Source organism: Propithecus coquereli, unplaced genomic scaffold (assembly GCF_000956105.1).
Source record: "Propithecus coquereli isolate 6110/MARCELLA unplaced genomic scaffold, Pcoq_1.0 Scaffold139, whole genome shotgun sequence".
NCBI classification, from domain to species: Eukaryota; Metazoa; Chordata; class Mammalia; order Primates; family Indriidae; genus Propithecus; species Propithecus coquereli.
The window spans coordinates 366,157-393,194 of record NW_012138191.1 but is presented as its reverse complement, the minus strand read 5'-3'; the positions used below and the strand labels follow the sequence as shown (position 1 = coordinate 393,194).

Here is a 27,038-nt window from a genome sequence, read left to right as displayed (position 1 = left end):
CATCCAATTAAGTATACTATATCTAGTAGGATATAAATCTACATACTAACAACTTTAATTCTAATATATGAAACACTATAGAGAATTTATCATGTATCACATAGAATTATATACATTTATTATAGTACAGTTTAACTGGTCCCAAATTGATGGATTTTTGCTAATATAAAAACAATGGTAAACATACTTGAATGTTCATTTTGTGTATTTGCAAACCTTCTCCTTGGAATTAATTGTTACAATTAGAGTTATTAGGCCAAAGCATATACATATTTTATATTGTGATATATCTTCTGTTTTGTTCCAGAAAAGTTGTACCAATTTACACTCTCACCAGTGAAATACAAGAGTGCCTGTTTCCCAGCGATATTCTTAACACTGGCTATTGGCCATCTTTTATATGTGTGCCCAACTCGTAAAAGAAAAACAGTATCTTAAGTTTTTTATTTGCATATTTTTGATAACTAGTTTGTTTTTATGATTTGTCCCTTCATGTTTTTCCATTTTTATTATGTCATTTGTCTTTATCTTAATGACTTAGAAGAGCTTTATTTATATATTATGGTAATAAGCCTGGTTATATCAATTGCAAATATTTTTTTCCTGAAGTTTTGTTGATCTCGAACACGCCTATCTCTTTTCAGTCTTCACCATAATTGTCCATAAACCTTGGCGTTTACCAGTTTCTCGATATTATAGGGTTATATTATCTAGCCTTAAATCCTTCACAAGGACTTGGCTCCACTCTCAAACCTACTTACCCGAATTTTGGGCAGTTCACCAGTGTCCCAACAGGTCTTAATCACGTGTATATAATAGTTGTTGCGCGTAACCTACGAGGCCAAGATCACCAGGAATGGGTGAGGCAGGGACCACTGTTGAGCCTGAGGAAGGTGGCCAGTAGGTTCCTAAACAATATATTTAATATTTCTTTTCCTTCTTCTCGGTGTCGTCTCAAAGCCCAGGTTTTGTAAGTGATCTAGCGTCCATTACCATCTCCTTGTGTGTTTGCTCACAGAACAGCTTGACGCTTTGAGAAGCATGATGGAAGCTGGAGAATCCGCTGCCCCGGCTAACATCTTAGAGGATGATAATGAAGAGGAGATAGAATGTGGTGAGTTGTTTTTCTTTTTAAAGTTACATGTTATAAAAATACTTTTTTAAAATAAGAAAAATAGGAATTTCTGTCAGAGGACTCTTTTATATAATGATGATGTTTTCTTTCTTAATAGTCAAGTGTAGATTTTGGATCAACCTTAATCCTTTGGTATTTTTGGTATTCTTCCAAATATTATTACGTCCAATTTATTTGGGCACTAGATTTTAGTGGCTTAGTCAGCTCCCTTCCTGTTGTGCACTCAGCTGTTCAGCCGAAATTCAAAGCCAGAGAATCCTTGAAGCAATTGCTGTAATAGGCAGGGCTTGGAATAAAAAGAACATTTTGTAATCCCTTCCTATTAACATGAACTTCAGTCTTGTTCATGATGGTAGTACTATGGCAAGGAACATAAGGGTAAGAGAGAACCTTAGGTGAATGAATTGGGGTCGGGGGCAGGGGTGGGGAGCAGTTTGTCTACACAAAGTGAACTGGAAACTCAAAGCCAGTATTAAAATTTCAAGTTCAAATTCCTTCAAATAACAAGCTCACCAGAATTATCTGTATAGGTAGATAATTCTGGCAAAGGCAGCCTTGCTTAAAATATTTAAATATTTGCCAGTATTTTCTGTTTTCCTTTTAGATCAGGGTGGTGGTTGCTAAAGTTTGGGGTGGCTGTGACAATTTCTTTTAAAAAGCAACAATACAGTTTGCTGCATCAATTGATTCTTCCTTTCACAAAAGTTTTCTCTTTAGCATGTGATGCTGTTCGTGTTGTTATTTTGACCTCCTCCCATGAATCACCAGTGTTCTTAGTGGCATCTAGAATGGTGAATCCTTTCCAGAAGGTTTTCAATTGGTTTTGCCCAGATCTGTCAGAGGACTCGCTCTATTTAGGAAAGTTAGATAGATAGCTAAAAACCTGAAAGCTGTGAGAATTAACTAATCTTGTTGCGACTTCTTAATAAAGACTCCTGACTGTGGAACAGACTTCATAAATGACTCAGTTGTATGTCTAAACCATGGGTTTGGCCCTACACCCAGAGAAAAGTCGTGATGACTTACTTTCATGTGTTTTATGTGGCAGGGAAGGTCTGGGAGGCTAAAGATATCTGATATTATTCAGTCAGTGCCTATTATGGTTATCTGTTGCTGTGTAGTAAAGCATCCCAAAACGTAGAGGCTTATAACAGCACTTTATTATTATCTCTCATAGTTCTGTGGGTCACCTGGGCTCAGGTTGGTGGCTCTCCCTTGGGTTTCTCATACAGTTGCCAGCAGGTGACATCTGGGGCTGGGGTCATCTGAAGGTCTAGTTGGGCAGGTTATCCAAGGTGGCTCACTTGCATGGCTGGCGGTTGATGCTGGCTGAGTGCTGGGAGTTCAGCTGGGCCTGCTGACCGGAGCACTCCCTGTCTCTGTGTGGTGTAAGCTTCTCACAGCATGGAGCATCTAAGAGCCAGTGTCCCAGGAGGAAGGAAACAGAAGCTGGTAAATTATTTAAGAGCTATACCTGGAATTGGCATAGTCACTTCCTGTATGTTTTATTCATCAAAGCAGTCTCGGGGACCACCCAAGTTCAAGGGGGTGGGTGAGTGACAAGGTCACTTTGTATTCATAGGAGAGCGTATAGGAAATACAGTTGGCTACAATGCCTATTATATTATTTCACATATTTGCAAGTGATAAATGTAAAGGTGATTTAAGAATAAAGTATTGAAATACATATATTTTAAAAGATCGAAAAATACTCCTAAGATGCAAAAAGATGAATATTAAGTAAAATCGGTTTCTTAATTTAGGTTAGTTTCATAGATGATAATTAAAACTATGTAAGGCATTACCAAATATTATAATCCGGTAAAACAAACTGCAGAAATAATGGAATAGATTAACAAGAAAAAAGTAACAATAATAATAACTACTACCATTGTTGTACCAACTGTGGACCAGGCAGCTTATACCACTGCCTTATCTAATCTTCATGCAGCCCAGTGAAATGGGTATTATTACACCCGCTTTTCAGATAAGGAAAGTGAAGCTTATCTGTTTTGCACATGATCTCATAGCTGGCAAGCAATGGCACAGAAGATTAAATCCCAGAATTGCCTGACTCCAGGGTCAAGACTTTTTATACTTTACAATACTGCTCATCCAATATATAGGAATATAATGAAAACACAAATATGCAAAATGGGTGTTAAAATATTATTTTAAAAAAAAAAAAGAAAGAAGATAACTGATGAAAATCAAAAATGCAATATTTCCTAAACACACACAGTAATCTAAAATGATGGTTAGTACTTCACAGATAATTCTTAAGGGTATTTTACCACCTTCCACCCACATATGTTAATGACTCCTCCAGGCAGAAAAAAATATTTGCCTCTAGTAACTCCCGTATTATTTCAAAATATACTTGAGATTTTGATTAAATGTTAACAAAAATAACCACATGAGATAGTATATGAGTAGGAAAGTAGCTGAGGATGGAATTATCCACCTGAATTTCTCTTTAAGGGCACAGAAGCTACTGTTACACTAACTATATATAGGATTCTTAGGTTTCCTCGGTAATACTTAGCTTTAGTTCTAGTCACTCAGTTGGCTGTAATTACCTTGGTGTCACGGTATGATCTGACTATACATGTGTGACTACAGTCTCTAATTTAGATACGTCAGCACAGCAGGGAGGAGACCAAGCGTAGTTCAAGAGGGCAGGCCTGCCTGGAGGCTGTAGAAAATAGGAAAGGTTCTCAGTCAGTGAAAGCAGGTGCCCAGTCTTTAGGCTGGATTTAGATTCAGAAGGACTCATGGCTCCCAGGACTCTGAGACAAGTGGTGGGAAACACCAAAGTTGCATGTGGCTGTAGGTGTGTCTGTGCAAGCATGCACACTCAGGAGATGATAACGTGTATTCATACACCTCTTTTAAAGTAGTTATTAATTAAATCTATACTACTAGTGTGGGACATGCCCCATTACCTTCCATGGTTTGCATCTGGCTGAGCAGGTTACACTGCACATACATGAGATGGAAATTGAGTAGTGCCAGGGGAAGTTTCAAAATCCGGGTTACAGACTGCAGGTCATGGAAAGAGCATTGTGCCAAGAATCAGGAGACATGTCAGTCCAAATCTTGTTCTGTGACCTCAGATAAGTCAAATCATGTCTCTGTATCTATTTCCTCATCTATAAGTGAAGACAGATGCTGGATTAGATTATTTTAAGACCTATTTAGCTCCTCAAATCCTTTCTTCCTGCAAGGCTATGACCTACTTTTTTTTTTTTTGTCTTGGGGGGTTTTGTTTGTTTTTCAATCATCTGCCTCTAGAATATCCCCTAATCAGAATATTAGCTCCAGAAGAGGAAGGTATCTGTTCCTTACCCTCATCCTCTTCTGCCTGGAGTAGCACCTTGCAAAAAAAGTCTCTCAAGAAATTCCAAATCCAAGATACTAACCATTGAAACACACCACTGTTTTATTACGACTAAGAAAGAAAAATAGGTCCAGTTAATCGTAAATTACCATTGATGAGTGCATTACAACATCAGAAATATTAAAATGTGAATAAATGCATCTTAGAATCAGTGAAATAGTTGTTCATTTACTCCTTTCCATTCTCCTTTGCACATTTTAAACATGCTTTTAAAAAAAATACCTCTAATTCTCATGGGTCTGCTAACCTCCCTTGTGAGTTCATTCTCAGAAATTATTTCACTATTGTTTTTTTTAAACAATAAAGGTCTCTCATGCCCTGTATTGTGACAGTTCGGATTTGTGTTGGCCTGGTCCTGAAGTCTATGGATTTCTCGGGATCCATTTGAGTTATTGCAAATGGTGATTGTGTGAATCCAAATCTCACCTCTCAGCATGTGGCACATTTTCCATGGGTGATCCTTTTTTCATGGACACCTTGGGTGGATACCGGATGTCACTTTCTGGGGCCAATGGACAGTTGTATGTGCCTCTTTCATAGCCTGGGCCACGCTCCTGGGCCACCAGCTTTATGTAGCACCCACTTCCAGCTCCCCTCCTAGCTGAGCCTGATGAACGAGTCTTGAGTCTTTTAAACCTAAGCTCAAGACAGGAGTAGTACAGTCCTCCTAAGGTCTTCCGGTTTTATATCACACCACTCCAGGCCACACGTCATTATGCCCATAAAATACAAGGGAACATCTTAGTCTCTTTCAAAATTATGCAATGTATTTTTTTCCTTGTATCTTCTTGTTTCCTCTAGATGTCATGAAGGATCAAAATGCCCTTTTATGAGTCACAGATATTCCTGAGGTGTTTGAGGCTTTTATTGTTAGAGTTCGTGGACTGGATGGAAGTAGCCATTCACTTAAGAAAAAATTATTAAGCATCAAGCATTTTAAACACCATTTAGATGCAAGAGAAATAATAAATAACAAGATAGGCTCCTAGATCTTGAATAGGTAAAGGTTTAGTGAGAGTTTTACTTCAAAAAAATTACATATTTAAATGTCCCTGTTTTCTTTTAGCATCTCTTTTCTCTAAAAGTGCTTATGTTCTACCCAAGATTATGAGCAAGGTCTGACTGCTTGGCAGTAATTTGGCTTCATGGGTTTTCCTTTTGTCCTTCACACAGCTGACCAAGAGGAGGAAGCTCACCCCGAATTCAAATTCGGAAATGAACTTTCTGTCGATGACTTGGGTCACAAGGAAGCTGTTGCAAATAGCGTCAAGAAGGTCAGAGTCTTCACGTCCCTTTTCTTTCTTTCTTTCTTCTCGAGAGGTAGCAGCTGTTATTTATGGAATTTTGGAAACGTGACAACTACAAGAGAATAAAGTAGCTTATAATTCTTTTTCTAAGTTGCCTAGGATAAAAGTCTCTGCTGGGCGACCAGAACTTGACACATATGTGAGATTAAATTTAAAAGGACAGTTAAATCACTCGTTAGGCCCAGGGTTCACCACTCCCCATTTAGCCAGTGTCCTTTAAATATTATCATGTATCACCTTATTATTGGTAGGTAGGGAAACAACAACAGCATCCCAGTGGCAAAGGTTAGCCTGTTGAAATCATCAGGAAAATGACCTCCGAACGTCCCACGTAAAGCCGCATTAGAGAACCAGCCCTACTAGTTAGATATCTTCCTCCTACTGTAGAATAAGCATAAAAATATTTCCAGTCATTCAGCCAAGAAAAATAGTTACAATGTACTTACTGTTTGCCAGGCACAGCCTAGGCCATAAGGACCTACAAGGATCAAAACACACTTGTGTTCTGCCCTTAGGCAGCTTATAGCCCCCTATAGTTTAGGGAAAGCGTTAGTGAACAGATAGCAAGCAAATAAACAAATAGTTATATAATCACAACTTCTGATAAGTGCTATATTGAAAATAAAATGAGCACTGAAGTGGAGAATAAGGAGGTGGCAGGAATAAGGAAACCAGGGCTCAAAGGGGAGAGAGGCATCAGCCGTGTACAGAGACAGAGGAATATGTTTCCATGCAGAGGGACCACCACCACCACCACTGCAAAGACAGTGCGGGTAGAGTGGATTGAATGAGAGGTAGAGTGGGACAAGATGAGATGGGGCGGGTAGGTGGGAACTAGGTGATGGAGAATGAATCTCAAGTGTGTTTGCAAACTGTGGGAAATGGTGCAGTAGAGTGGAATGATCAGTCTTGCCGCACAGAGAGGGGATAACTGCCTGGGAGTTCCTTGAGGAGTTGAGAGTGGATGGGACTTTGGTTGATGTGAAGGTGTGGTCCTCGATGGGAGCAGGGGTACTTGATCAGTGAAGACAGTAAATGAAGATGCAGGTAGGTAGGTACATTTGGAGACAGGGAGCTGGGAGAGTATTTATCTGCTGAGCAAAGCCGAAGGAATGTTGCCATTACACCTTTACCTTTTCTGACGTAGGGAATTGTGACGGCTGTGACTACTTTGCGAATATTGCCTGGCTACTAAGACTCAAGAATGTTACTTTACTACGTAAAGCCTTCATCAATACTGTCTTAGTCAGTCTGGACTGCTATACAGGGTACAAAAACACCTTAGACTGGTTGGCTTAAACAACAGATTATTATTTCTCACAGCTATAGAGTCTGGGAAGTCTAAGATCAAGGTGTGGGCCAATCGGTTGTGGTGAGGGCCCTCCTCCTGGTTTGTCTGCAGGTGGTAGCGAATGAGAGAGCAGCTGTCCCTTGTCTCTTGTGATAAGGACACTAACCCCATCATGAGGGCTCCACCCTCATGGCCTAATTACCTCCCCAAGGCCCCACCTTCAAGTGCCATCACACTGGGGCTTTGTTTTTCGACATAGAAATTTGAAGGGGGTGGGAGACAGGGACATTCAGTCCATAGCAAATACCCAGACGTGAATGTTGAATTACTGGAGAGTTGCTATTCATGCTTGCTGCCCTCTGCATATCAGGGGAGGTGGCCACGTTGATTATCTATTTCCCCTTGACTGGAGCATTAATTAAATTATTATAACGAAGCATCTAAGTAGGCAACGACTGTCAACAAAGGAGGGAAATAGCATTAAGATTAGCTTTTCTAATATATAAAACAGTGAGGTCATCATATTGTTTTAGTACTTGCTTTTGTCCATGACTTTATGTCATCATAACAAATAAATAGAATAACAAGTTTACTTATATTGATTTAAATATTTGCATATGGATTGCCAATAAATTTGGAATTTTGCTCTTTAGAGAAGTAAACCAATTATTTTTCTTTCTCTGATTTAGGCCTCAGATGACCTTGAACATGAAAACATCAAAAAGGTAACAAAATAATTCCTTGTACATTTTGTTTTCATTATGAGACACCCATAAGTGGCCCTCTAATGTTGAACATTTTACACTAAGTGGTGGTGTTGCTCTGTCTCCCTCTAGCCCACGAAATGTCAGGCTTAACTGTTTATAGGTATAATACTTGCATGCTTGATGCATCTAATTATAAGTCTTCAAAGGAAATAATTAATCATGGTGATAAAATGATTAAATCCTGATAAAATCACAAAACTAGGGCAGATGAGTAAGATGATTTTCCTAAAAATAGGTGTTCAACGCAGTAAGGCATTTTCTTAGTTGCAGTTAGAGATTTCATTCCTAGAATAGGGCTACCTAATCACCAGCATATTGAATTTGGAAATAAAAATGACCTAATAGCTTATCAAGTCTGTATATATCATAATAGAAACGTTGGTCTTAATTCTGACTATACTAACATTCTGAAAGATCATTAGTTAATTTCACACTGCATATCTTCCATAATTTTTATTCAATGTTATTAGCTATTGGCCTTATTGTAAGGAAGGTAAAGATAAGTTTTCAGTTTCTTTTATCCTCCTCAGAATTTCAGGCTGATCAAAATGGTCTTATTTAGGAAGCGTATATGGGTTATTATACAATAGACTGGTAACAGCCACAGGCTGAAATCTGCCTTGTAACTTGATTCTCACACTTCAAAGCTTCAGAAAATACTGCCTTGCTGTCTGTGGGGTCTTACCTGCACTTTAGACCCTGTCTTCTCACTGTCTAAATATTAAACTTGAAACAATGTATGAATAAATCTGATTGTGGTCTTCTTGCAACGTGTTTGTGAGTACAGTCTTATATACTAGAATTTCATAAGATATTAGAGTAACAGTGCACAGCTTGACTGACATTTGGTCACTGCCATTTATTAGCTAAGTTATTTTAATCTTCAAGGCCTCAGGCTTCTCATGTGGTCAATAAGTAGGACTGTAGTCCTCACTGTGTATCACTGACAGCAATGAGATTGCGCATGCAAGAATTCATCCTGGTGCGAGGCACATAGTACCTGTGTTATTCATTATCATTAAACACACAAGGAGGGAACAGACAGTGGCCCCTGCCCTTGTTTGGTGGGGAAGGGGTCCAGACATATGAAGAAAATGATAAAAGCAAAAACAAAACCAAGTAACTTTATTTCATTATTTATTTCAGGCTTTTATTGGTGAAATTAGTTTGATGATTTAGAATGCTCAGACTGTTAAATCATCAGTTACGACAAATGGTCTGACCATTTTTTAAACTCGTGGATTGTATCAGGTGACTAAGCAATTTATCCAACTAGATTCAATCGGCTCAGGGAAGTTGGCTTTTCAAACTTCTCTACAAAAAATGTTGATCACTTTCGAAGGCATAATTTTTGTCGTCAGGTTTGTTTTTTCTGATTGATCAAGAAATAAACTAATTTGTTTTCTTTTTTCCTCTATGCAAAATAACACAAGTTCAGTATGTCCTGTGTAACAAGTTATCAGATAATTTTAAGAATAAGCACTTTCTTTTAAATACTATAAGCCGCTTATATATATGGCTTAAATTCTAGAGCAGTGCCACTGTAAAGCGTAGGCCCAGACCAGCAGCATCCTGGGCACCTGGGAGGGAACTCATTACAGCAATGAAAATCCCTGGGCCTCGCTCCAGACTCCCCTCAACAGGAACTCTGAGGATAGGGCCCAGGAATCAGAGTTTTACTTAACAAGCCTTCCAGGTGTTTCTGATGCACACTAACATTTGGGAGTCACTGTTTTTGACTTTGCGCTTGCTCAACTTGTGAAAATACGAATGATAATACCTGCTGGATATATTTCCCAGCGGTACGTGAGCCCCAATATAGTTTCTTGAATATTTTAAAGTCCTTTGAAAATCTAAAATTGTCATAAAAATGTAAGAGAAGCTTCATATTTTGTGATTACCTCCTTTTACATGATTTGGAGGTACAATAGACCCTAACTTTTTAAATTATCCGTTAGTATAACTGGGGATGAAAGGGATGTTTACCTTTCAGTGGGAGTATGCAAATTATCTTTTGTAAGGAAGTCTGCAGCATATATCTGTGAGTCCCACTGAAGTCATCGACTTGTATGTTCTCTTCCTTGCCTTTGCAGGGCCTGGTCACGGTAGAAGATGAGCAGGCGTGGATGGCATCTTATAAATACGTAGGTGCTACCACTAATATCCATCCATATTTGTCCGCAATGATCAACTACGCACAGCCGGTAAAGTTTCAAGGTTTCCATGTGGCTGAAGGTAACACCAAAGGTTAAATGCAATAGCCTTTTTTGTCTGCTTTTCTTTCATGGTGCCAATGAGCTATGATCTGACTTGTTGCTGCTTTGCTTTCTGGGCCTGGGTCTGTTCCACCTCACCTTATTTTTGTTTCACAAACCGTATAGCCACATGCCGTTGTTGTACAGTGGCCTTGTGTTGTCATTCCCCGCTTTGCCCACAAGGTGGCTCTGAGAGACTGGATTTGTCAGCACTGGACCTGTAGCCTCTTGTGCTCCACGTGCTTTTTATAAGATTTCTTTTCATCCAAAGCTGGTCTCCAAAAACATAGCAAATATTTAAAAAACTTTTCATAATCATTTCTGGGCCAGCAAAGCCATCACTGTCATCAAAAACACGTATCTCAGTGATGGCTATGGCAATTGGGTGCACGCAATTTGTTTAATGACTCCAAATTTAAGTCAGCACACTTTTTAAAAAGTCGGCGGTCTCCATCCCAGCATGTTAATGAAAGTGAAAGTTACTGATGTGATATATAACATTAGCCTCAAAGTCCTTGTGTTTCACTGTAATTACATTTATTGTTTGTCTTTCTGTGAGGGTTTGATGGCAAGGTTCCTGAGTCCATTTTTTTTTTTTTTTAACAGAACGCAATATTCATTATAACATGTCTTCTTTTAACGAATCAGTGGGTCTTGGCTACCTGAAGACACACGCGATCGAATTTGTGAAGTATCCTTATGTGTATCAAGTGGAATGACTGGTGGGTGTGCTTTTGGTTTGGCAAGAGTCTCTGAAATAAATAATAGCATAATACACATGAAAGACCATGGCAGCTGTGACAATCTGCCCAGAACAGAATTGCTTTCATAATCCACACAGTGAAGTTTGATTTTTCTCATAAGCATCATTTATAATGTGAAATTTGCTCCATGCGATCTGCATGTTTGTCATTGTTGGCCTAGACCTTTGGTTGTTTTAGCTCTTTGTTGTTTATTTATCTCTGCCATAGTACTCTTTTTTTCTGTTTTCCTTAATAAGTTCCACAGTTATAACAAACGGCAGATGAGTCGCATTTACCCCAAGGGAGGCCGAGTTGATTCCAGTAATTACATGCCTCAGATTTTCTGGAACGCTGGCTGCCAGATGGTTTCACTGAACTATCAAACCCCAGGTAGGAGCTGATGTCCAGTGACCCCGAATTCCATGAGAACACTTTGACAGGATGGTGCCAGCAGTTGCCATCATTTGGCTGTGGGCATTTTTAAAAGGAAGCAGACATATGGCAAAACAATGTGTTGTTGGATTTATATAATGGTGAGAAATTAAAAACCCAAAATAGAGCAATCAAACAGGGATAGAAGATAATATGTTGTGATTTAAATTTAATCCTTTTCATAAATGCCATGACTATTCTGCTAAACATTATCCCCTATGCCAAAATATTTCTAATTTTCCTTCCTTTTGGATCAAACTTGTTATCTTTGTCTCCAGAGGCAGAATGAAGTGAGAAGAATTTGAATATCTTTGTATAGCAACTATGACCCATTTCTCCTTTGGAAAATACCCTGACCACTGTGACCATTCAATAAATATCAGTGACACAGTGGCACCTCACCACAAAAGTATAGAATATCATGGAGTAAACTCCACTAAAAAGGGTGTGTAAGGAGTTACACATTCTTAGAGGTATTGATGGATAACTTGGTCCTCCAAAGTGTGCTCAAAGATAGGTTTCCAATATATAATGATTCGTTTTTTTCTTCTTCCTGGATAAAGAGGAGTAAATTTTTATAAATGCATAACCAAATTTTAAAAAGTTTTCAAGGTTTGTTTAAGAGCCTGGGACCACAGTGTTAAGATTAGAGATAGCAAAATAGAAATAGAATAGATAGAAATATGCCACAAGACCTATTCACTTTATATGGTTAATTACTGCAGCATGGTTCTTAAAATTGATAAAATAAAACAAAACCCCCAAACCAAAAATCTCTTTTTTTTTCCTTCAGTCCTTTGCTATATAAAGGTACGTCCCCTGCCTCCCAATTTGAGGACCTTTTCCTTTTCTGCTCCATATTTTGAGCATCCCTGTCACCCTGCTTCCTGTCATCTGGACTGACTGAAAGATGCTTTGACTTTCATCCCTTGGTATGAACATGATCAACTCTAGTTCCCACCCCTTGATGGAGCCTCCTCAGTGACCAGAAGCTCCTCCTCCTGGAATCACCATTCTGCATGGTGTCCCCACGGTGCTCTGATGACTTCACTTACTTAAAAAGGGTCAAATTATTCTTGACCTTTGGTCATGAGGTTAAAAATAAAAAAAAGGCTCAAGTTATGTTTTCAGCTGTCAGTGAGTCCATATATGGGTTAAATGATCCTAAAACAGTTTATTCACTAGGCCAGCTTAGGTTTTATTCTATAATGTTAGGTTTAACCACAACATTTTGAAGAAGAAAAAAATATTCCGTTCGTTTACACATTTCTTTTGCTGAGAATAAAGAAGATTTTACACACCTGCAAGAGAAAAATCATAAACCATGCCCTGCCAGTGTAGACCCCACCAGAAGAATTCCTAAATCTAACCCTGGGAACCAGTGACCAATTTTTATGTGTTACCTAGTTCATTTTTGAAACTTTTAAATCGAGTTTTGTATTCACACTGACCCTAATAGGTATCTCCAGTGTCCCCTCGCTCTGGAGGGGCATATACTCTCCAACTCTAGTAGGTTGGTTATCTGTACTCCCAACACTCACTGGAAAATCACATGACTCCTATATTGGGTGTGATTTTTAAAGCAATTCTAGCATGATCTTTATGAAAACACATTTTATGTTTACATTAAACATGAGGTCATTTCAACATGGAAGAGAGAGTTATGTGCCTTTAAACAGATCCAGCAGTACCTTGTGGTATTAAAGAGGGCGTCTTGAGCATAGGAAAAATCTGGTTTCCATTGTTTAAAGTCACCCGTCAGGATCTTCTTTTTCCAGGGAGACAAGATGCTAAATTATTTTTGTCTCTTGACAGATTTAGCGATGCAATTGAATCAGGGAAAATTTGAGTATAATGGATCATGCGGGTAAGTAATGTGATTTAAACTGTTGTCACCTAGTCTTAGAAGTCCGTACTACGGTTGTAATGAAACCGTGTCATTTTTAATTAGGGGCTGCAGAATTTAAGCTGGGTTTGGGGGATGAGATAGAAACAAATGAAGTCCCTAGATAGATTATATTTGCAAATATACATTCTTCATCTACCGCATTTACCTAAGCAGTTTTTTTTTTTTTTTTAGCCACCATTTAAGCAGTTCATCATATATGCTCTAGGGTTTAATTCTCTCACTTTAAAATCAATAGGTTTTTATATCTGGGACACTTAATGATCCCTGCTCATTTGGACATTAACTAGAGACATATGCATTAAATATGTGTATTTTACCTAGGACAAGCATAGCAATGAAGTTAATTTCATATATAATGAAGTTGCAGGTATCAAGTTGAATTTAATTCAGCTGGGAATAAACCTTTGTTCTCTTATTGATTCTTTTGCATGTCTTGGAAAATAGCAGTTATCAAAGAATAACGCTGTGAATATTGTTCTAGTTTACTTACATAACACTCTTTAAAATCTGTGAACCAAGAAGCAAAATAGGAAATGTTAATTCCACTGAAATGCTGAAAGGTTAAATGAAAATGTGAAGTTAGAATTCTGTAAAGATGAAAAAAACTGTGTGGCCATTTTCCCCCGTGCATCTGTCCCCGAGTAGCACTATAAGTCAATAGTCTCAGACACTGCCCAGAGGCCTATAGACCAGGAGTCCCCAACCTTTTTGGCACCAGGGACCGTTTCATGGAAGACAATTTTTCCATGGATCAGTGGAGGCGTGGGGGGTGGTTTGGGTATGAGTCAAGCACATTACATTTATTGTGCACTTTATTTCTAATATATAGTGCAATAGTTATACAACTCACAATAGGCTGGGGACTCCTGCTGTAGACTAATCCAGTGGAGTCCCATCTCATTATGCTACTGTTAGGAACTTCTTCATGGTAGCTCACCTGTTTGGATACCTTAATTTTCATCACTGAAAACGGCCAGTCAAGATAAAATTTTTCAGCAGTTGTGGATTAGGAATGGCTTTTTAAAGTGCACACTCCCTACCTCTGCCTGTCTGCGGTATGGTTCTCTTGCCAGTGTGGCCATATACACAGGTGATCAAACTATTACCCAGATCACCCACCACATACATGCCTGGAGTGTACATGACATTTTCCTCTGCTGTATGCTTTGAAAGAAATAAAAATTATGTAGTTAGGGAGAAAAAAGTCTGAATTTCCATTTGAAAATTTTGTTCAAGCTATTGTGTAATTTAATGCCAAGTGTTCATAACCAGGAGATTTTGCACATAAGTTGCTCCATTGACGACCGCCCATTCTCTCCCCACAAAGTGGTGGGCTGAGGCAGTGAGGCCCCCCTAGGCTGGGAGTCGGAAGACCAGGGTTTGAGCCTAGGTCCCAGCTTCTCCTGATACTAGCTGTGTTGCCTTGGGCAGGTATGTTAGACTCTGAACATTGATTCTCTCCTTGAGAAAATGAAGACAGTAACACTTGCCACACATGGTTTATTGTGTTCAAAGCAAAGAAGAAGGTCTCTTTCCTTGTACAAGAGGGGGAAGTTTCTCCTTTGGCTAAAACTGAATCCTTTCTGACTAGGCCCAGCCTTGGGCTTTCCTCTCTGTCATTGTAGAATGCAGTATGAGCCAGAATGCTGCTATATCAGTTTAGGGACAGTCCCCTACCCTTGGTATCTGAGTACCTTCGATATCTGATCACTGTGGCCTACCTTCAACAATAATCCTGTCAAGTCAGTTTAGCTAGAAACCCCTTATCCTTGAGGTTTCCTCTTAGTAATTTTCCATCCACTGACCCGCGCCCTGCTCCTTGGTTATAAATCCCCACTTGTCCTTGTTGGAGTCAGAGCTGTGTCCACCTATCCTCATGGCCTCCCTTGAATAAAGTCCCCCTTAACTGCCTTTAACAAGCGTTTGCATAAATGTTTTCTTAAACAATCATGATAGCTCAATATGGTTGAACAAATGAGTGTCTATGAAAGTACTTTAGGAACTGCAAATTTCTGTGCAAAAGTGAGGTTTAAGAAAAGCTTAAGACCTTATGATGGGTCACACACACAGACTGTGCAAAATTCACCAAGTGCTCTGTTCAAACTGAGCCTTCAAGAAGCCCAGAGAGGTAGCCACAGCACTCCTGGTTCATACTGGTGGCTGTGCTCACTTCTGTAACCCCGCGGTGGCCCAGTGACGCTTACAGCACTTTCCACGCCCACCTCAGCAATCCCAGGCTGATCCTGGCAGCCTAGCTGGATGCAGGGAGAACCATTTCTGACAGAGTTGTGTATTTAGTGTGTTTCTTTTCAGGAGTTTCTGCCTTGCCGTCGTTAGCATGTTCAGCGTCTCCCTCTCTGCACCATCGTTCATTGGAAAATGCATTCATTTATTTTAAAAAACCATCACCAACAAGGACAGTGCTGCTACTTGACTGGAATTCTGTGCTGATGTGTTTGAGGCGATGTGAGCAAAAGGGTCGGCCTCGCCAGAGAGGCTGAAACACAGACCTTGCGGTGCCCCAGACTGACCAGGCGTTGGCGATACTGCCCGGTCTGTGTTCCATGCTGTCCTTTTCCCCACGCCCCGCTGTAGGCCAAGGCTATCACCCGCAGGGAAAAGAGAAGCATTTGTCTTCGCCCATCAGCCTCTGTGCCCCTTGGTGATGGTACATGTAGGGCCCGCACTGCACAGGAGCACGTGTCCCTGGGGCTCGGCCTGCCGGAGCACTGCACGGCTCTCGCTGTGTTGTCCTGTGGTTCTCCCACCCACCTGCGAGGACTTTCAAAAAATCCTTGTGGGCTGTGTCTGACGGTTGTGTTTCTGTAAAAAGGCAATTCTATACCTTTCAGACCTACGGTGACAAACAATAGCTGCTTTATATATTAATAGAACATCAGTACGCCAGGTACATAAACATGCCCAGGATCTAGCAACTATGACAAAGCATCAGAAACCCTCCTGGGAATGCTCTCGCTGCTTTGTGGCTGATCTTTAAGAGGCCATATCACTGGGCTCAGGAAATGTGAGATTTACTAGGAAAATGAGTAGGAGTTTATAACAGGTTGGTTTTTATTTTTATTGTATTTTTATTTATTTATTTATTTGCAAGCATGAAACAAAGTTTGTTGAGGAGGGGCAAGATAGGTTTACAGAGCAAGAGCAAAATATAGGTTCACAGACCCAGAGCAAGATACATTTGCTGTAGATGATGAACAGACCCCCTTTATTGTAACAAAAGGGCCAATGGGCTTGTTTTTAAAGGTAGAAAAATGGAAGGCATTTCTCTATTTCCTAATGAAACAAAGTAGAGTAAATTAATATCTTAAATCTTTTTAGGCTTTCATAGGAAATTGGGTGATAGATATCAAAATTGTGTGACATTTTACAATTCAAAGATGCACACTTTTTATACAATGCTGTCCCCTTATCTGTGGGAGATACATTCCCACACCCCCAGTGGATGCCCGAAACCATGGATAGTACCAAACCCTATATATACTGTGTTTTTTCCTGTACATAAATACCTCTGATAAAGTTTAATCTATAAATTAGGCATAGCAAGAGATGAACAAAAATAGTAAGATAGAACAATCATAACAATATACTGTTGTAAAAGTTATGTGAATGTGGTCTCTCTCTCACTCTCGAAATGCCTTAATATTTTTGGAACACAGTCGACTGCAGGTAACTGAAACCGTGGAAAGTGAAATCACCAATAAAGGGGGACTACTGTATAACGTCCTTAAATTGGAATGTGTCTAATAATCCATGGCAATTTGCAGTCATAATTAGCAGCTGTTCTTGCTGGTAAATAAAATGACGGCATGTTGGACGAGACTGATGGCAGCTTGGGTGTGTTGAAATAGGATATATTTCCTCATGTCTCTCATTTTCTCATTCTGGGGGCTCCTGTCAACCCACCTGGCTGAAGACCCTTCTTCTCTCCCTCCCTTGCCTTGAACCCCTCCCTTACTGTTGGCTTTGGCCTATGCCCATGTCTGCCACACAGACCTGGATGTCTGGAATGAATTCATTTCCTGTACTGAAAAGCACCAGACAGACCCGCTGTGTAATTTGCAGGGCCCAATGTGAAATGAAAATGAAGGGCTCTTGTTCACAACTTATTGAGAATTTTAAGACAGTAGCTGCGGAGCATTAAACCAAGCATGGGGTCCTTCTAAGTTCGAGGCCCTGTGTGACTGCACAGGTCACATAACCATAAAGCCAGCTCTGGCGCCAAACGCCGGCTTCAGCTTCCCCACCAACGTCCAGGGTCCCTGCGCCTGCACAGACACCAGGGATGTGAGTGGCAGCCTCTGCCACTTCCTCAGGCTGCCCCAGGCCCAGGACAGATACTCCTCTAAGACAAGCTTGCTAAGTGTGCCCCGCCCCCCAGTCCAGGGCTGATCTCATGGCCGTGTCCATCTTCTACGTGCTTCTTTCTAAGTATACAAATGAACACATTTCATGGAAGCTTTCCTGCTTTCGAGAATTGAACTTAGGTTTCTTGTCCTTTCCCCGCTGGCATTTCTCATTTTGGATCAATTTACTCTTTCTTCTAAGAGGATTTGAATGGGGGGAATGTGGAAGAACATTTTGTTGACATTGAGACATCATCAATATCACATTCCCTTATTTTTGGGAGGTGGGAAGGAGCCGCGGAACCTTAAGAAATCACTGTGGGGAAGGACAGCCACTGCCTAGGGAGATTCTGAACAGGAAAAATGACTCCAGCCCAACATTCATCTGAGTCCCTGCCTTCCTCCGGAGGCAGAATCCCTCATTTCACACAGCTGGAATCCAAATGCTGCCTGTCCTACGAAAGCCAGAACTGTCCCCTCGCAGTCTATGTGGCTTGTCCTTCCACACAAAGCTGGTGGGTTTCCCATGGAGAAATACACGTTAATATTGTAGTTACTCATCTACTTTCCATCCTAACTCTTTAGCTATTATTGTGTCATTATATTTTCTAGTTGCCGACACTGGCCATAAGAAAGATCCAAATCTAAAACTCTGTGAATACAGAAAACAATCTCTTCTCTATCATTAGCTTTTATATTAATATTTTGGGTTATATTCTTTTGGAGACAGGTAAATATTCAAAATTATCTTGAATATTTGAACAATTGCACAAACTCTATATTCTTGATTTAAAAAAATCAGTGTTCCTTGAGGGTTCTTTTTTTGGGTTATCAAATGGTTTTTTTTTTTTAACACTTTGTTCATTCTTAATAGATAGCAATGAATGGTAACTTTGTCAAAACTGAAAAAAAAAAGGGACATTAAACTTAAGAAAAAATGTCATGCCTCAAGATCCCTTTTTGGTTGTGTTTCCGAAGATAATAAATTTGACATCATCTAGACTTGAAATTAATAAAAGTTATGTTCCTAAGAAAATGAGAGATTTGATTCCCTCAAATGTTGTTTCTTCCACATTTAAATACGAATCTATAGTTTTATAAAAAGTGCTCTTATTTTCCTCTCTATATTGCTCCTAGTAGTGTGGATTTTTTTCTATCTATGGTTATACTCATTTCTAAAGAATTTTTTTAAATTTTTTTTTAGAGAGATGTTTTTGACACAAGTTTCAGGGAAGTTATAGAATATGGCCAAGATGTGATTATATGACCACGACCCAGTGGACCTAAGGGGCAGACTATACAATTATAGTGGGGGATAAATTACAGAACATTGTGTATCACCTCAAAAAGGACATCTAAATCCTTTAGCTCTCACCTCCTAATACTGCTTATTTCCCCCTACCCCCAGGGTTAAGAAACCATGAATCTACTGTCTGTGTCTTTATATTTGCCTATTATGTACATGTCATATGAATGGATTTGTATAACCTGTGGTTGTTTGTTCCTGGCTTCTTGGACTTAGCATAATGTTTTCAAGGTCCATATATGTGTCTGTACTTCGGTTTATTGCTGAATAATTTTCCATTGTATGGATATACCACATTTTGCATATCTATTCATCCACTGATGGACATTTGGGTTATTTCCATCTTTTGGTTATTATGAATAATGCTGCTATGAAAGTTCACATATAAGTTTTTGTGTGGACAAATTTTTCATTTATCTTGGGTATATACATAAGAATAGAATTGCTGGCTCATATGGTAACTCTATGTTTAACTCTTTGAGGACCTGCCAGACCATTTTCCAAAGTGGATACATCATTTTTCACTCCTACTAGGAACATACGAGGATTCTAATTTCTCTACATCCATGCCAACATCTATTATTATCTGACTTTTTTATTATAGTCATCCTCATGTATATGTAATAGAATCTCACTGCAGTTCTGATTTGCATTTCTCTGATGACTAATGGTGTTAAGCATCTTTTCACATGCTTAAAGGCCATTTGTGAATTTTGTTTGGAGAAATAACAATTCAGATCATTTGCCTATAACTGGGTTTTTTGCTCTTTATGTATTCCAGATACAAGCCTCTTATCAAACATATGATTTGCAATTCTTTTCCCATTCTATGTCTTGTCTTTTTATTTTCTTGATAGTGTCCTTTGAAGCATAAAATTTTTATGAGGAAGTCCAATCTATTTTTTTCTCTTGTTTCTTCTGTTTTTGGTGTTATGTCTAGAATCTGTTGCCAAACTCAGGTCATGAAGATTTGTCCTCATGTTTTCTTTTAGAAGTTTTATAGTTTTGGCTCTCACATTTAGTTATTGGATCCATTTTGAGCTAATTTTTGTATATGGTGTGAGGTTAGGGTCCAGTTTTATTTATTTATCTTTTTGTGTGTGGCTATCCAGCTATCCACAGTTTGAAAGACTGTTCTTTCACCCATTGATTGGTCTTGCCATTCTTGTCAAAAATCAATTGACTGTAGATACATGGATTTATTTCTGGACTTTTCAATTCTGTCTCATCGATTTATATGTCCATATTTCTGCTATTACTATTCTGTCTTGATTGTCATTGTATTGTAATAAGTTTTGAATCAAGAAATATGAGGCCTCCAACTTTGCTCTTCTCTTTGAAGATTGTTTTGGCTATTCTTGGTCCCTTGAGTTTTCATATGAATTTTAGGATCAGCTTGTCATTTTCTACAAAAAAGCCAGCTGGGATTTTGATAGGAATTGCATTAAATCCACATATCAATTTGGAAGGTACTGCCATCTTAACAATATGGTCTTCCAACCCATGAATGCAAGATGACTTTCCATTTATTTAGATCCTTTTTAATTTTTTAACAGTGTTTTATAGTTTTCAAGGTATTTGCATTCATTTTGTTAAATTTGTTTTTAAGTATTTTATTCTTTTTGGTGCTATTATAAATGGAATTATTTTCTTAATTGCGTTTTTATTAATATTAATAGATGTTCATTGTTATATAGAAATATAATTGAATTTTCATATATTTATCTTTTATCCTGCAATTGTGCCAAACTCTTTTAGTTCTAATAATTTTTTTAGTGAATTTCTTAGGATTTTTGTTTATACAAGATCGTATCATATGTGAATAGAAGTAGTTTTACTTCTCTCCTTCTAATCTGGATGGCTTTTATTTCTTTCCTAATTGTTTCTGTTAGAGATGGGGAAATAGTTAATCTTTATTTTCATTTACCTCTAACTAAAATGTCACATTTTCTTTTATCATGAATGTAGACAACAATCCATAGTCATATTAGTAGTACCTATGACTCTGTCACCAAATTGCAGATATTTTCGTATCTCATTACTATTATTATAGATCTCAAAATATTTTCATGCACATCAGTACTTTGAAATTATGGTTGTCATCAGACTTGCCATTAGATGTCGTAATGGAGTTACATCGATAAAAGCACAATTAATAAAGCAGAATATCACATATTTTCCATGTTTTGATAACTGTTGCTTATATAATTTATTTTTCATTGCTATTCTTTGTATTTTATTTTATGAATATAAGGAAAAATATCTAAAGGGGACCCGGGCATAAAAAAGTTAAAGAGAAGATTATAGTATCAGGGGTCCTGGATATCACTGAGCCTGGAATCTAGGGAACATTCTTTCCTCCTGCTGCTCGTTAGGGTTATCCATAAGGGAAGGCACATTCTCTTCAATTCTTAGGACCCTCTGCCCAAAAGCCTTGCTCCTAAGTAACAGATGGGGAAAAGGAAGAAATCAGTATTTCAAATAATGAGTGCTTTGGTCTTTGTAAAAGTTACCAGTGAAATAAACTCCTTTTATGCTTTTGTCACACCAGGTACCTTCTCAAACCAGATTTCATGAGGCGGCCTGATCGAACATTTGATCCCTTTTCTGAAACTCCTGTTGATGGGGTTATCGCAGCCACTTGTTCAGTGCAGGTGAGGTCCCTGTTCCTCACAGAGTAGTATAATTGTGTAAACAAATGATCCTGTAAAGAAATCACAGTTAAAATATTTAATGTCAAATTGTAAGATCCATGTGTTGCTTATAGTTGTGACTTAAAATTTCTGCCCTTTTTTGATGATACACGTTTTTTTTTAAGACAAGACCTCATTTTGTCACCCAGGCTGGAGTGTAGTGATGCAATCATAGCTCACAGCAACCTCAAACTCCTGGGCTTAAGTGATCCTCCTGCCTCAGCCACCCGAATGGCTGGGATTACAGGTGCATGCCACTATGTCCAGCTAATTTTTCTATTTTTTGTAGAGGCAAGATCTTACTATGTTGCTCAGGCTTGTCTCAAACTCCCGGGCTCAAGCGATCCTCCCACCGCAGCCTTGCAAAATGCTGGGATTACAGGTTTGAGCCACAGCACCCGGCCTGAGACACATTTTTCACTAGTAAAATTATTAACTACTTTGAGTGAAAGACACCGTCAAAAAAGCACCTACTGTATGATTCAATTTATGTAACATTCTAGAAAATACAAACTATAGCGACAGAAAGTAAATCAGTGGTTTCCTCTGGACAGAGATGGAGGGAAGAATGGATTATAAAAGGGCACAGAGAACTTTGGGGAATGATGGAAAGGTTTGTTATCTTAATTGTGATCGTTTCACAGATGTGCTCATATGTCAAAACTGATCTAAGTGTACACTTTAATTGTGTGTAGTATATTGTATGTCAGTTATATCTCAGAAAAGCTCTTTGAAAATTATTAACCATTAGATAACAAGAAAAAAACTCATAAATGGCTATAGTCATTTGACAAGTAAATGAAAAATAGTTTCTCTGTAGCTTTATAGTAGATAGATTTTAGCACTGGTCTTTACAAATATATAGTAGTCATAGCTGTACACTGTCAATATCAGTAAAAATAACAGGCACATTTTAGCATTGCTTTTCTTTTTGTGTGTCTCTTTTCAAGACTTTTAAAAGAATTAACTAATAAGTATGGCATCACTATGAAAGGATCTTGGGGTATATCTGAATCCATTACTTCATTTCATAGATGTGGACGCTTGGGCAAAATCAAGATGCTGTGGACACTTGTTTCTTTGTATTGTATGATTCATGTATATTTTCCTCATTCTTTTACTAGACAGTTCTATAGGGCAGAACTTCTGCCTAGGATATTTTTTTTTTCCACATATAGTAGTTGCTCAGTAATGTTTTGGTTTAATAAGGAATTGATGAATTATTTCCATAGATAATTGAAATTTACCAAAATAAACAGAATTTCTTATTTCCTGATTATTCTTTGCTACTGATGCTTACACAGGGTTCACGTCTTTCTCACCCTATTTTTGTGTTGCTACAGGTCATATCAGGTCAGTTCTTATCAGATAAGAAAATTGGCACCTACGTAGAGGTGGATATGTATGGGTTGCCCACCGACACTATACGTAAGGAATTCCGAACGCGCATGGTTATGAACAATGGACTCAATCCGGTTTACAATGAAGAAGCATTCGTATTTCGGAAGGTAGGGCGTCTTCAGTGTGTCAAACTCACTCTGCTAATTTGAGAGGCTTGTTTTAGTGCAGAGGCACTACCTGATAACAGGGACAGTCATTCAAACCACAGTGTCTTCTTTTTTCCTTCTCCTAATGGATCACTTCTATAGCTGTCACATGATCGTTGGTTCTGTTTGGCCCTGCCCTTCTTTTGGTTCTCCTCTCCTCCTTGAAGGAGACGCCCACCTCTTATGTGGAAATACCCAAGCTTCAGGTTTGCAATCTATTAGAATGTGTCCTTGCTGGTGGACACCATCATACATTGGAGAGTTCTTTGCCCTGGAAGTTACTGGTAACTTGCATTGTTCCATTAGCTAAGTAGTCAGGTAAGATGCTTCACCCAAAAACTAAGGTCAATAAATGTCATTGCATGGGTCAGTTGGTATGGTCCTGTCCCTCCAGAAACAGTGGCACCTGTTGCTCCTCACAGGTTTTATGCTTCATGTGCTGTTTTCAGTGTTTTCCTTTTTTCTCCCAACACGGCATGTTGGATGCTAAGAAGAATCACAGTCATCCTCTCTAATGTTCAGTTTTTAATCTTTTAATCATTTCCCCCCTTTGTTTCTCTTTTGTCAGTTGAAGCTGCATTGAGAAGTCCATGCATTGGCAGTGCTGTCACCAAGAATGTCTATTTTTCTCTCTTAGTGTTCTGTTATCCTGACCAAAATGATTTCTTGCTGCTTCTGTAGGCATAGGTTTTCCAGGTGGTTCTGCTCCATTTGTATGTCAGGCCACACAAGTAATTGGCTTCATGTGTTAACAAAACAGGGATTGTCCATTTCAGAATAGAACAACTGGCTTACAGAAGCCCAATTAAGGGAGATCAATGTAGGCTTGATAAAACAGATTCACTCCAGGATGTGAATACCATTACACATGCAACCCTCCCAGGTCACTTCTCCACCCCTATCAGGATGTGGTATAAATTTCATACCCAGCTGTGACTTGTCTTGTTTTCTCCTGTGATTTTTCCAATTTGTAACAGCTGGATCTGTTGCCGGTATGGCTAATGTTCTTTGGCATAATACATAATCTCTACACGTATTTCAAGAAATTCAGAGAGTTGACTCAGGCATTCTTTGTTTTTGATGAATGAGGAAATATTCAACTTGGTTTGTGTGTGTAATAGTTCTGGCCCCAGAAAGAAGATACTGATTCTGGATGCTTCTCTATTCTTCAGGAAGTTATATTTTTTTCATTGATTATCAAGTGCTTTAACTTTGTTTTCTTATTGTTATTGTTGCTTTGTTTTTTCAGTAATCTCACAGAGTAAGAGTGGCAAAGCCCAAACTTCCCATTCACCACGTGAGGAACAAGAGTGGGGAAAGTTGGCTGAATTTTAGCTTGATTTCTCCTCTCCATCTTCATGCAGTTAGAATTAAATTAAGCCTCCTGCTGTAAATAGGCAACCAATCCATTGTCTAGCTTTAAACAGAGTACTCAGATCAGCCAAAATGTCCTGGCTGCTCTTGGCCAATAAAAAGACATTCCTGATTGAACACGTTGGATAGTCTTTTGTCATGTTGCTATTTTGTATCTGAACAAGGATTCTGCCAGCTACACTCAGATTTTATGTTCATTTATTCAGTTTGGGGGTGGCTGGAGTAGATACATTGGAATCAAAGTATATTAATGTTTCTAACTGCCCCATCTTACTCTACTTAATATCCCAAAATGCACTGAAAACTTAGAAGTGCAAGAAACAAGGAGAACCTAAATTTATATATAAAAATTTTCTTTTATGCAGGAAGCATTTCTTCAAAGATACTTTCCCTGTTCTTAAAAACAGGCAGACATAGATGTTCGAAGCAGCCCAGGTAGTAGACAGATCACAGAATTATCAGTCAAGAGCTCCAGTTCCATTCCCAGGCCCCATTGTCACTACAATCTCTGAGATTGAGGAAAGTCACTTTATTTATCAAAGTCTCCTTTTTCTCACCCATGACATGGGTGGGGCTAGGGAAAGATGGCAAATGTTAGAGTGGTAATCTTTAACATCCATTCCCTCTAACCTATTTGATGAGATAATTTCCAGGAAACATGTTCCAATTGCCATTCTCAAGGTCTTGGGCATCGTAGCTCCCACAGTACACTTTAGGAATGCAAATTAGTCGTGGGCTAATTTTCGCCATAAAGGAGCAGCATTTCAGAGCAGTACAGATTTAGTCCAGATTCCTGGAGTCATGGTTCTCGGGAGCTACATTACACAAATCAGTGAAAAGTCCTGTTCTTTGTTTGCAGGTGATCCTGCCAGACCTGGCTGTCTTGAGAATAGCCGTGTACGATGACAACAACAAGCTGATTGGCCAGAGGATCCTCCCACTGGATGGGCTTCAAGCAGGGTATCGACACATTTCCCTTCGAAATGAGGGAAATAAACCATTATCACTGCCAACAATTTTCTGCAATATTGTTCTTAAAACATATGTGCCTGATGGATTTGGAGGTAAGAAATATTTGGGTACAGAATATGATATAGATGAGATCATAAGTTACAAGAATACAGAACATTTTGTCCATGCTTAAAAACAATAATAATCATGTCTCTTCCTGCTAATGCTGCCAATCCTGGTAGCCTTGAAGACATCAAGGACAAAGAGTAACCTCAAGTTTTATTACAAAGAAATGAAAGGACAAGGCTAGATTATCTTTAAAGTCCTTTGTTATTTTTAAAATACTGTAATGTTATGTTGTTTATCAATTTTTACAAACATGTTTCTGCGAAGGATATATTTACAGTGGCAATCAAAGTGGGGGAAAAGAGACATTAAGTAAGGTAAAACCATAGATATCTTATCAGCTGGTATCACTGAAAAATTTAAATTGAACTCAGCTATCCACATACCTGAATTTTCTTCCAAATCTACAAGAAAGTTCAATTTCATAAAGAATCCCAGTTATCAGTCCACATGGGCTTTAAGATAATCAACAGGAAGAATCAAAAGTGAGACCAAATCATAGGATTTTGCTTATGTCCAAACATATTAACTGTTTATAGCCCTCATCCATGCCAAGAACATTAAAAGAAAACAAAGACCCTCTACCTTGTCAGTGCGTTGAACTATAAAGGAAGCATGTAGCAGAGTGTCTGCACTGAATTAGCCAAGGGTTCAAATTCTCACTCTTCACTGCTGATCGGGTGACCTTGGGAGTAGAATATAACCTCTCAAATCCCTCTTCTCACCTGCCTCACCCATAAAACAAAGATAATAATGCTGCCTCCCTCATAGCACTCGTATGATGTGCTTTTCAGTACAGTACATGACATAGCAAGGCTCAAAATGTACAAACGTGGGTGTGTGTCTATAGATATAGATACCTGTACTATACCGGAACACAACGTTATTTTGTTTGGGCAATATGGGATTATTCTATTGATTTTATTGTTTGTTTTTAGTAATTCATGCTTCTCTGGGGGCGTATTTTCTGCAACTGATCTTCAATTTTAACAACCTGATTATAAGTTCAAAAAGTAGATTAAGCTATGAGGATTTTTTCAGTCACAAAATTTATAGTAAGGACTCCTTCCTCCTTCTCTTTTGTCTTTTATTTATAAAAAGGAAGCACATTAGAAGTTACAACATACAGCAACAGATATAAGAACCCATAAAAGAGGCAGGGGGTCGGTGCTATGGGGCTGGGTGAGTGAGTCAGAAAAAGGAGACGGGAGACATGCAGTGTGTGTTTAGGAGCTGCAGGAGCTGTATGCCTGCTTTGCAGCACAGTGATGCCATGAGACATCAGAAGATGAACTAAATCATGCCCTGCATACTTGAGCTTAGAAAGCAGGGAGTGTGCAATACCTGATACATTTTGGAAATAATTGTATAAACCCATATGATGGTAGATTTAAAAGTTTTGCTTCTGCATGGGTTCAATTTCAAGTGAAACTCTATA

General features: G+C 38.7%; 1 protein-coding gene across 3 annotated transcripts in view; it reads left to right on the top strand.

Moving 5' to 3' along the window:
• PLCB4 (phospholipase C, beta 4) overlaps window positions 1-27,038 on the top strand; it is a 133,690-nt gene that overhangs the window by 71,831 nt on the left and 34,821 nt on the right. For 2 of the 3 annotated variants that reach the window (XM_012639251.1, XM_012639249.1), the window contains exons 16-24: window positions 1,019-1,114; window positions 5,709-5,809; window positions 9,994-10,135; window positions 10,762-10,846; window positions 11,164-11,288; window positions 13,146-13,197; window positions 21,461-21,563; window positions 22,946-23,110; window positions 25,383-25,587. In XM_012639251.1, coding sequence (XP_012494705.1) covers window positions 1,019-1,114; window positions 5,709-5,809; window positions 9,994-10,135; window positions 10,762-10,846; window positions 11,164-11,288; window positions 13,146-13,197; window positions 21,461-21,563; window positions 22,946-23,110; window positions 25,383-25,587 — 1,074 coding nt within the window. Of the gene's footprint in view, window positions 1-1,018; window positions 1,115-5,708; window positions 5,810-7,822; window positions 7,859-9,993; window positions 10,136-10,761; window positions 10,847-11,163; window positions 11,289-13,145; window positions 13,198-21,460; window positions 21,564-22,945; window positions 23,111-25,382; window positions 25,588-27,038 lie in introns of all 3 variants that reach the window. The other variant, XM_012639250.1, reaches the window with a different exon arrangement.